The sequence below is a fragment of the Cannabis sativa genome, chromosome 6 (assembly GCF_029168945.1).
Source record: "Cannabis sativa cultivar Pink pepper isolate KNU-18-1 chromosome 6, ASM2916894v1, whole genome shotgun sequence".
NCBI classification, from domain to species: domain Eukaryota; kingdom Viridiplantae; phylum Streptophyta; class Magnoliopsida; order Rosales; family Cannabaceae; genus Cannabis; species Cannabis sativa.
Genome location: NC_083606.1, coordinates 46,708,631 through 46,720,554, shown reverse-complemented (window position 1 = coordinate 46,720,554; position 11,924 = coordinate 46,708,631). Strand labels below are relative to the sequence as shown.

General features: G+C 31.6%; 3 protein-coding genes across 3 annotated transcripts; all 3 read left to right on the top strand.

Annotated features, from left to right (window-relative positions):
• Positions 1–2,429: 2,429 nt before the first annotated feature.
• On the top strand, positions 2,430–3,113 carry LOC115695192 (uncharacterized; the record flags this gene model as incomplete). Its single annotated transcript, XM_061118125.1, is given in 2 exon segments — positions 2,430–2,893; positions 2,999–3,113. Coding segments are annotated over 2 exon segments (579 nt in total), but the record flags the coding sequence as incomplete, so codon positions are not given.
• Positions 3,114–5,333: 2,220 nt separating this feature from the next.
• LOC133039272 (protein ANTAGONIST OF LIKE HETEROCHROMATIN PROTEIN 1-like) lies at positions 5,334–6,451 on the top strand. The gene is made up of 3 exons (XM_061118124.1): positions 5,334–5,843; positions 5,944–6,169; positions 6,300–6,451. Exons 1-3 carry the CDS (start codon positions 5,334–5,336, stop codon positions 6,449–6,451), a joined length of 888 nt encoding a protein of 295 aa, XP_060974107.1.
• Positions 5,831–8,830, top strand: LOC133038851 (uncharacterized). Its single transcript, XM_061117276.1, has 2 exons — positions 5,831–7,284; positions 7,368–8,830. The coding sequence occupies exons 1-2, from the start codon at positions 6,928–6,930 to the stop codon at positions 7,902–7,904; spliced, it is 894 nt and encodes a 297-aa protein (XP_060973259.1). The 5' UTR covers positions 5,831–6,927; the 3' UTR covers positions 7,905–8,830.
• Positions 8,831–11,924: the final 3,094 nt, after the last annotated feature.

Sequence of the window (11,924 nt, the reverse complement as noted above, 5' to 3'; positions counted from 1 at the left end):
TTTTTTTTTGATTCAAGCGTTTATATATTACATCATGTTTTACCTGGGACTCGAACCCAGGACCTCCAACACTCACACACCCACCTAATGATATAATTCAAAGGTTTTTGGTTTAAAATTATCTTACTACGGAGCTTAAAAAGAGGGACACTTGTACTTGAAAACTACTTCATTGCAAACTTGGTATTGCTTTGGGCCAACCATTCAATTTTTCCTTCTTTCTAACCCTTCAAAAAAATTCTAGTCGGAAACCAATAACCACGCCCTTATTACCAATGATATACAGATTATCATAATACAGTTTAATAATATCCCACAAAATTGTGATTAATAACTTATTTGAGAACAAATAAACACCATTCATCAATTTTTTTTTTTTATAAGTGGAGGTTAATTTTTTCTTTTTTGCTAATTGCATCCTGGAGGTTAATCAATTATTCAACACGATACACACTATTTTATAGCTCACAAATTTCATAACATCCACAGAAACAATTTTTTGGTTTTTTCAATTAATGAGATGCAAACATTTATCATAAATCTACTTATATAATATTTTGATTTGCTTTACTATTCGGAAATTCCATTTGGTCCAATTGGTGAATTTTAAGAAAGGGTTAGCAACTATGATTATAGGGTAAGCTACTAATTCGTAGTAAACAACGAATAATGATGATTTATAATCTTTTGTCTTTCCCCAACTTGAAATGACAAGATTATTCTAGAGTCTATGGATGAGAAAAATTATCAAAAATTATGTAATTATAATTTTCTCACATCCAACATTCCACATATGAAATTAGATTATAATTTTAAAACTAGAATCAATATCAACAACCATTGCCATCAACCTAAACAAAGAAAAAATTCCAGCTGCTGTTACAATTTACAACTAATTTGAAATTTCTATTAAGGTATTTAATTTCCATTCATGTAAAAATAAAATCAAATAACACTCATAGATTTATTATACTCAAAATATGACTTGATTCTCTGTTGTAATTTCAGCGGAAATAACCTTGAGGATTCAATCATAAAATCTGCAATGAACTCACAACTTTGACAGTAAAATGAACATAAACCAATTAATCTCCATAATGAATCAAATCCGAAATCAAACCAAGAACAACACACGATTTTATCCTGGTTCCGGTCCTAGAGATCAATATGATCCCTGGCCATACTCCAGCTGAGAAACATCACCAATCTTCATTAATATGAGAATAAGAGAGCAACAGTACAATTACAATAACTAGAGCAATCACAGCTCAGATGGTACTCGATACACACCAGAGAAAACAGTCACAGTTTTCTCTCTATCAACCCGAGTACACCCCTTGTTCTTGACCCTCTTCAAGAACAGAACTCTCAGCTTAGAACCCTAAGTAAATTCCTCTAATCCTCTCTCTTCTTCTCTCTCTGTCTTTCTTCTATTCTCTATGTCACTTAGAAATGAAAAGACTAGACTTATATATATAGTCCCAACTCAAACAAGGATAGCACCAACTAACTAACTAACTAACATAACCGACAGTTAGTTAAGTTAGTTGGTTCAAATGAGTTGTAAAGAATAAGTTGGTTTAGAGGATCAATTTCCACATTCTCTAACCGCATTCGCACTTGTGACTTGATTCTCCAATTGATGGAGCTCTACATTAGCTGATTTGAGCCGTCAACCGAAGGAGAAGTGAATGATTTATGGTGCATTTTATTTTGACCGCCAGTCACCGAATTTGTGGATTATTGTCGCGAGATGTGGAGCTAGTGAACCAAGGTAAGCAGATCGAGCTACTGAGAGTGGGGGAGGTAGGGTTTGAACAGAAGAGAAGAAATGAAAGTTTTAATTATTTTGAAATATGAGATTTGAAAACTAGGTTTATAAAAAGAGAAAATCACAACAAATACTGTATTTTCTAATTTTCTTTCTTTTTTTACTGTTATACGACAATAATTACATTTATACTGTATTATTTTTTCTACTCTGTATACTGTTTGCGGTATAACCTTCTTAAGTGGTCAAGTTTTTACAACTAATCCCAATTTTAAAATTTTGGTGGTAAAACCTCCTAAACTCAACTTCTGTTAGCAATTAGCCATTTCCATCCATTTTCTGGGTGTTAATTGTTAGGTTGGCATGTCTACGTCTACGTGTACACTGACACAATTTAATTAGTCTACGTAATAAATATTTAAAATTAAAATAAAAAAATGAATTATTTTAAAATAAAAAATAAAAAAAATCTTTTTCTTTAAAAATTAAAAAAATTTAAAATTAAAAAATTTATTTTTATAATTTTTTCTTTTTCTTTTTTTCTTTTCTTTTCTTTCTCTTTCCTTCTCTTTTCTTTCTTCTTCTTCTAACCACTCCGCCCGGAGCCATCACGTCCTGCTTCCCACTCAGGTTCGATCCCCAACCAATCTCGTAACCACTCTGCCCGAAGCCACCACGTCCGCCGCGCCCATATCATCGTCCATTGATCATAGACGGATCGACGGTAAGAGACTTGGTCAGCGACGAACTGGAGTTCAACAAGAGCGTGGATGAACAGTTCGTATCACTAGATCTGAACAAGGATGATGTTCTCTCCTGAACTGAGCTCTGAAAAGCTTTCCAAACGATGAGGCTCATCGAGAGCCACTTTGGGATCGACGTGGCCACCACGGCCAAACAACTCTCCCATCTCTACGATTTCATCTTCTACAAGTTCGACTACTACCAAAGCGGTACCGTCGATCGAGAAGAGTTCAGGTTCGAGATGAAGAAGATCCTTCTCGCCATAGCTGCCGGCCTTGGCTCGTCACCGATTCAGATGGTTCTCGAGGACGACGATTCGACGTTCCTCAAGCAAGCTGCGGATCTTGAAGCTTCGAAGTTAGAAGAAGAAGAAGGGGCGTTCTATTAGAAGAAGAAAAAGAAAGAAAGAAAGAAAAGAGAACGAAAAGAAAAGAAAAAAAGAAAAAGACGCATTATCAGCCTCTATATTATTGATATTGCTAGACTTAATGGCGACAGCAGTGGCAGCAGCCATACGTATAATTTCATTGACCTAAAGGAAGCAACATCAATTAGGAACATGAAATATGAAGAAGAAGAAGGAAGCAACATCAATTAGGAACATGAAGTTAGAAGAAGAAGAAGAAGGGACATTCTGTTAGAAGAAGAAGAAGAAATAAAAGAGAAAGAAAAAGAAAAAAAAATATATAAAAATAAATTTTTTAATTTTTAAAGAAAAAGATTTTTTTTATTTTTTTATTTTACTTTTAAAATAATTAACTTTTTTATTTTAATTTTAAATATTTATCACGTGGACTAATTAAACTTTGCCACGTGTACACTGTGTACACTTAGACATGCCAACCTGGTACTTAACACCCAAAAATAGACGAAAAGGGCTAATTGCTAACAGAACTTAATTTAGGAGATTTTACCACTAAAATTTTAGAATGTTATATTCTTTTATAATATAATAAGTGTAGATTAAAATGTAGTAATATATATTATTATGTGAATAATATGTATTAAGTGTTTGGTAAATAAATTGTGTAACATATAATTTATTTAACCTAAAATTGTAACCTACACTTTATAACATGGAGAGGAGTCACAAAGTTAATTGCTTTTGTAACTTCTTTTGGTTGATCATAATATTGTGTAATAAAAGAGATGTTACACAATTTGATGATAGGATTCAAATGGTTTGAAATATAGTTGTTACAAACTATATTAATGCTCATTATATGAGAGAAATGAGATGGTGAGTTTGAATTCTAAGTGTGATCGCCTAAACATTATAAAAAGAAGTCTAATGTGCTCATTTGGAAGAGATGAAGTTTTCTATCAAGAAAGCACTTTGCTAGAAAACCCTAAAAGGCCTGATAATTCCCAAAGCTATTTCCTAAAGAGTTCCCTTAGGGCCTGTTTGGGCATCAGGAAAAGGAGTGGGACTGGGTTTATTAATCCTAAGCCCATGTTTGGTGATAAATTTTGACCAGATTATTAGTCCATTGACTAAATTTAATGCCTTTTTTTTTATGGGATAACTAGTCCCAACTTAAAAGGTGGGATTAGGTGGGAATGCTTTATTTTTCAAAACCCTTCACCTTCCCACAAACTCTTGGCTTCACTGTCTGAAGGAGTAGTCGCACCACTCTTGTCGTATCCTCTCCGACCGCCATCACGAAACCTCACCACCATCACTGTCACGAAGTCTCACCACCTCACCGCCACGTTCTCACCACCGACGTACTTGAGCTCCCACCACCACTGTGAGGTATTTCATTGTCCTTTTTTTCTTTTATTTTTTTTTTTCATCTCTTTACTTTTTTTTCTGTTCTCTATTTTTCAGATTTTACTTGTATTTTTTTTTTATTTTGCTTTTTTAATTTTTTGGGTTTTAATCAGATCTAGATCTATAAAATATATGCCCATTTTGAAGTTGGGATTGAGAGTGCATCTATTCCTCCTCTGATTCGTTCCCTTTTGTCTTAAATTTCAGTTGGTTCTCAAAATATAAATTGCTATGAGAATTTTGTTAATTATTCTTTGTATCATCTAACACTAATTATATTTATAAAAAAAATAGAAAATCATTGTAAACGAATTCTATTTATAAAAAAAATAGAAAATCATTGTAAACGAATTCTATTAAAATTAATTAGCTTAGATTTAGACCAATTATTTTTAAGACTTCGACTATAGCCTATTCCATCTCCTTTCACAATTTACCTTTTTTCCAAATAAAGTAAAGAGACCGAAAATCCTAATCATTTAAGCTATATGCAATATTGATTTTGATTGAGTTCTCTACTTCAAGCTACTAATATATATACACATAGGAGTAATATCGATTCATTACAACACCTTGGTCGTTAGGCTTACGATGATGAATGCTCTTTAATTGATTTTAATATTTTAAACATTGTATGCTTTTGTTACTTTATATCATTTGATTGGTTTATGTATTATTAAATTAACAAGAAAAATAATAAGGAAATTGATTAATTGTGTATGTACGAAGGGTGTATTAAGGGAGTGTGTAGTGTATGTGTATATATTTAGTAATGGATAATTTTGTTTATGTATTATATATAGTTTTTTATTCTTCTTGAAATTTCTTGCATACTTTGATTGGCGAACAATATTTTACTTATGTGACACCTTCGTATAAAAAAAAGTTAAGATAATAGTTGAATTAAATTATATATTTTAACATTAAAGTTAGGATAATTGTTTGATGTTTTTAATTATTAATTGTATAATTTTTGTTAGTTTACACATGTCTTTATCATGATATCTTATATTTTATATTTTTTTTTTAATTTCTTTAATAGTTATGGACGAGATGGACATTGTGGTGTTTGTGCTTGCAAGAAATTTACATTTTAGACGAATAATAATGGGTATTTTAGTGCTAATAAATGCCTATATCAAAGTTCAACAATATTATGAAAAACACATGCTTAAAAATCGAACTTTTGTGAATAATGAGACTAGGCTAAGTATACTAGATACTTATATACGAAGTGGTGATATAGAGTTTGTGAACGAACTTCGAATGGATAGAAGAACTTTTGGTGTATTATGTGAGTTACATAGACATAATGGGAGATTAAAAGTAGATGGATTGGTGACTATAGAAGAGCAAGTATGTATTTTCTTAAATATACTTGCTCATCATGTTAAAAATAGAACAATTCACCATAAGTTCAAGCGGTCGGGTGAAACTATTAGTAGATACTTCAATGCGGTATTGAGTGGAGTTCTTCGATTACAAGGGAGCTTGTTAGTTGTGCCAGAACCTGTTTCAGAAAGTTGCAATGACGATAGATGGAAATGGTTCAAGGTATATTAACAATTTTTAACTAAGAAGTTATTAGATTTTGGACCAGTAAAATTTAGTGTTTATATTTAAATTAATATTTTGTTGGCTTTATTTTGTAAAGAATTGTTTAGGAGCATTAGATGGGACACATATTGAGGTGCATGTTAGTCAAACTGACAAGCCGAGCTATCGAAATAGAAAGGGCAAGGTTACCACCAATATGTTAGGAGTTTTTGATCGAAATATGAATTTTATATTTGTTTTACCGGGTTGGGAAGGTTCGGCATCAGACTCAAGAGTTCTACGAGATGCAATAACTAGAGCACATGGTTTAAGAGTTCCTGAAGGTAGAGTTTGTTTTGAAATGTGCAATGCACTTTAATTTATACCTTAAACCACATAGAGTCCTCAATAATATATATTTATTTTTGTTATGTTATTATTATCTTATGGATGCTGGTTATACCAATTGTGAAGGGTTTCTTGCACCATACAGAGGAACAAGATATCATTTGTCAGAATGGCAACATGGATGCGCACCTACAAATGAGAAAGAATTTTTTAACATGAAACATTCATCTGCTAGAAATATTATAGAAGGTTGTTTCGGTTTGCTTAAGATTCGATGAGCTATATTGTGAAGCCCTTCTTTTTATCCAATCAAAACTCAATGTAGAATAATGACTGCTTGTTGTCTTCTTCATAACCTTATTAGGAGAGAAATGTCATATGATCCTATGGAAGCAGAATTAGATGCACAAGATAGCTCACAAAACCAAACTCTTGATGATGTGAACATTATTCCCACTATTGAATCATCTGATGCATGGACTACTTGGAGAGATGCTTTGGCAACAAACATGTTTAATGAATGGAGAGCAAGTAGAGGCCGTAGATATTAGTATTTTGTTGTATTAAATGTTCTTTTCAATGTTGTTGATTAGTATAATTGAATTTATATGAGTGCTTGTTTTAGACTTTTGTTTGAATTATGCAATAAAAGTACGTTTATATTTATTAGTTGTTATATATAATTTTATAACATGTTTCTTCAATTAGTAGATGTTGTATATCATTGGTTTCCAATATTTTGTATTATATAGGAATGGAAAGTGGAGACAACATGCAACATACTTCCAACTCAAAGAAAGGGGGTCGTCGTACTTGGACAATTTTGGAGGAGGAAGCGTTATTGGTAGTGCTAGAGTCATGTGTGCTGCGTGGCTATCGTTGTGACGATGGCTTCAAAGCTGGAACATACCCATTAATTGAAAAAGAATTACGTTTTAAGTGTCCTAATTCTGGATTGAAAGCAAGCCCCCACATTGAGTCAAAGATAAAAATATGGAAGAAACAATATAGTATAGTATTTGACATGCTAAATGTGAGTGGGTTTGGTTGGAACGAAATATTAAAGTGCATTCAGGTTGATAGTGATGAAGTATGGAATGCATATGTGCAGGTACTTATATTAAATTTGTTTAGTTGGTTTCAAATTGATGAATACTAATACACTACATTCTAATTCATCACTTATTATTTCAGAGTCACAAAGAAGCTGACGGATGGAGGGGTAAACAATTTCCTATCTATGACAGATTGGCTAATATCTTTGGAGCAGATCGTGCAACTGGAAAAGCCGGTGAAACTCCAGCTGATATGGCTAAAGCAGTCGATCTTGAAGATGATTATGATGGCAATGAAATGCAAGAAGAATCATCATTTTCCCCAATGTTTGTCAACCAATCAAGTGGTAATCAATCCCAATCTGGAAGAAAGAAGAGAGCTAGACCAGGTTCAGATATTTGTGTTGGGTTAGAAAATCTAGCAAAGTCTTTGGATAATATGATGGAGAAATCACATGAGGAAACGAAGTTTCTCATTGAAACGCTAAAAAATAGAGATAATAACAAGATGTATGACTCTGTTTGGGAAGAGATCACAAAGATGAACCTCCATGTTGCTGATCAAATCAAAGCTCTAAAGATATTTGCTGAACAACCATGGAATGTGAGTGCTTTGAAAAATATGGATGAGGCTACCAAGATAGAGTTTGCCATGACCCTTATTAACCATGGATGAGGCTCTAAAGACATTAAAATATAACTTATATCTTATATGTGGTGTCAATATTTTAAAATGTGTAAGCTTTTATAACTACTAAATGGAGTTTATCTTTAGGTGGTAAGTAACAATTAGATTAATACATCTGACTTGAATATTTAGATAGATCTCATGTTAAAGCTATCATATATTTTGTGTATGCATTTATGAATGCATAGTAGTTTATATGAACAAGAATAGTTAGTTTTTTTGCTAACTGAGCTAATTATGTGTACTTTTGACTATATAAATGTTATATTTTTACTATTTTGTTTATATATGTGTACCAGATATTATACATTATTTAAAAATATTTTATTGTCATTTTTGTTGCTTAACTTGTTAAATTATTAAAACAATAATTTGAAAAAATTAATAATTAAAAAAAATATATATTATTTGTTGATGTATATTTTTTTTTTAATAATTTAATTAATATTTAAAAAAATTTAGAAAACAATATTTAGTCCAGTCAAGCCATGTACCAAACACAGTATTATTTATCCAGTACTTAATCCGACAGTTTACCAAACACAGTATTGTATAAAGCATAATCCTATCCAATCCAATCGTGTCCACGTAGTCCAGTCCAATCCTGCGCACCAAACAAACCCTTAGTGCTTAGAGATAAGGGGAAATAAGCTTTTGGACAAAGGTGTAATACCTTGTTCAAGTCATGGTGATCCCCACTAATCTACACTCAAGGTTGTGAGTGAGTGTATATATATATATATTATTCTCTTGTTATATATATATACATATTTTATATTACATGTGTTCTTATCTTCTTCTACATTTCTTATATATAATATATATAGTGTATATATATTGTATATTATATTGTTGTAACATTTATTTAATCTCTTTGTTGGTCCTTGTATTGTATTACAATAGAGTTGTAATATCTTGATTTTCTTCCATTGTAATAAAATCTATAACATAGAATTGGAGGTTAGTTGCAAAAACTTAGCCACTTAAGGAGGTTATACCGCAAATAACTCTTTTTTAAAACCAATTTTTTTCATCTTTTTGTTACACGTGTCATCTCAGGGTTCTTTCATATCTTTTATTTAATTTTTAAGTGATATAAAAAGTTGATGTGACGTGTGTTGCCACTTTAGTCACAATTTTTTTTTTAATTTTATGTTAATTAAATTTGATGTTGAAAATTATTTTTTCTTTAAAATGTAATGCCCGTTTTTCAGTTTAATCCATTTTCTATTTTCCATCTTTTTGTTCATTATCTTCTTTTTTTTTTTTTTATTTTATTATTCATATAGTTATTGTGTTAGGGGCGTTTTAGTTTGTTTTATTTTATATTTATTTAGTTTTTATTTTAGTTTTAAATCACAAGTTTCCCTCTTATTGTTTGCCTTTTTTGTTGTAGTTCTTCTCCTATAAATACTATTCTTCATTATATATGGTTGTTACCAATCAAACTCTTCTTCTCCAATTATAAAAAATCTCCCAAAAAAACCTCAGAAAAATAAAATTTTGATCATCTATGGGTAAGAAGAATTTCAAGGATCATCCTCCTAGTCCTACGTCTCTTGTTCCTTCCAAAAGAAAATTAGTTGGTGGAACTTTGAAGAAGAGGATATCCAAATGTTCTCGCCCCATTTTGAAAAATTTAAACTCTGAATTTGAGTTTGAGCCAGAGTTGTTACAGTCGCCCAAAGCTGATAAGGTTATTTTTTATTATTTTTGTGTTGTTTTAGAGTTTTTGTTACAATTTTGTTTTATTACAGATATATCTGTATGTGATTTCTTTATTTTCCATGTTTTTTTCTTTCTATTCTTTGTTGTGTTTTTGTATTTCTTTAACAGTTGTCTTGTTGTTGTTTTTTATTATTTTGTTAACTCGTAGGAGAAAGGTAAATCTTCATTAAAGAATGTTGAATCTGATGATTTGTACGAGGAGATCACCAGAAAAGGGGTTAATGAGGTATGTGCTTTCTTTGATTTTGTTTTAGTGTTTATTTATGTTTGATTTGCTGGTCTTTTGTGTTGGGTTTTATGCCCTAAATAAAACTCATTTAAAATAATCAGATTTACTTATTAATATAGATCAGAAATAACATTTAATGTTGCATGGTTCACATGATTTATTTCATGATTATATGTACATAATGTATAAATTCATCTGAAACCCTTTTCACATACTTGATCCTGTTTATTGTGTCGTCAACACATTGGAAAGTAAACATGACTATGTGAATAAAGTTTCCTAGATTTATCAGACATAGGGTTTTACTGATATGATAATCTACAACAAGAGTTTACTTGTATTTGGAGAAATACTATGTTCTTTCCAGAACATTGGTTAAAGTAAAGCTCAGGTTGGATGCATGGAGTATGCATCGGAAGGGACCGATATTGAACTTTGACTTAGATTTATTAAACTTACCGTAATATCTATTCAAGTCAATATCGCCTAGTTGATCCTAGATCAAATGATCTTAATCCTGTTATGATTAGGCTCAATCTTGAAAGGCTATTCGTGTTCTTTGATTTGTTAGTTAAGCCTACTTTTAGGTCAGGGTGATACGTACATTTTGGGAACACGGTAGTGCAATTGAGTGAGAGCGCTATCATAAACATGGAATCTATAGCTTCTATCTGGCGAATAGTAAGCAAAGGATGATCTCCTTCGAGCTTGACCAAACGAACATAAATGGTGGAGTACTCATTTCACATAAGCTGAAATATCATTTATACGGGGTCAAGTGTTTTAAGGAATAAATACATTGTAGGGTGTAACGGTAATTTAATCCCTTTACAGTGTAGATCATTCATATAGAGGATCATTGATCACATTAGGATTATAACAATGGATAACTAATGATGTGTCTATATGGTGGAACATATAGAGCATTCTATATACTGAGAGTGCAATTCTGAGTTCTATGCGTGGATTCAACGAAGAATTAATAAGTTAGTGAATTTTAGTGCTAAATTCTTGATCTACTTATTGGAAGCTCGGTTATATAGACCCATGGTCCCCCCACTAGTTGAGATAATATTGCTTGTAAGACTCATGTAATTGGTTTTGATTAATCAATTATAATTCACAAGTTAGACTATGTCTATTTGTGAAATTTTCACTAAGTAAGGGCGAAATTGTAAAGAAAGAGTTTATAGGGGCATATTTGTTAATTATGATACTTTGTATGGTTCAATTAATAAATATGATAAATGACAATATTATTTAATAATTATTTATAGTTATTAAATAGTTAGAATTGGCATTTAAATGATTGAATTAGGAAATTGGCATTTTTGAGAAAATCAGATACAAAAGGTGTTAAAATTGCAAAATTGCAAAGCCCAAGGCCCAATCCATTAAGTGTATGGTCGGCCACCTTTGTAGCTTTTTTAAATGATTTTTTCATTATTTTAATGCCATATAATTCAAATCAAACCCTAGAGGAATGCTATAAATAGATAGTGAAGGCTTCAGGAAAATAACACACTTTCTGAATCAGAAAAACCTGAGCCTCCACTCTCTTCTCTAGCCGCCACTCTCTCTCTCTTTTCTTCCTCAATATTTCGAACCTCTCTTAGTGATTAGAGTAGTGCCCACACACATCAAGTGATACCTCAATCATAGTGAGGAAGATCGTGAAGAAAGATCATCAGCAAAGGAGATTCAGCATCAAAGATTCAGAGAAAGAGATCCAGGTTCAGATATTGATAATGCTCTGCTACAGAAAGGAATCAAGGGCTAGATATCTGAACGGAAGGAGTCATATTATTCCGCTGCACCCAATGTAAGGTTTCTTAAACTTTATATGTGTTTATTTCATCGTTTTAGAAAGTTCATATTTAGGATGTTAATAAACATACTTGTGAGTAGATCTAAGATCCTGGTAAAATAATTTCCAACAACTGGCCTCAGAGCCATGGTAATTGATTTACTTGCAAGAAATTTGGACTTTAAAACGATTGTTTGTATGTTCTTTGGATGGTATCATGTTGTATTGAGTGTTATTTGATGAT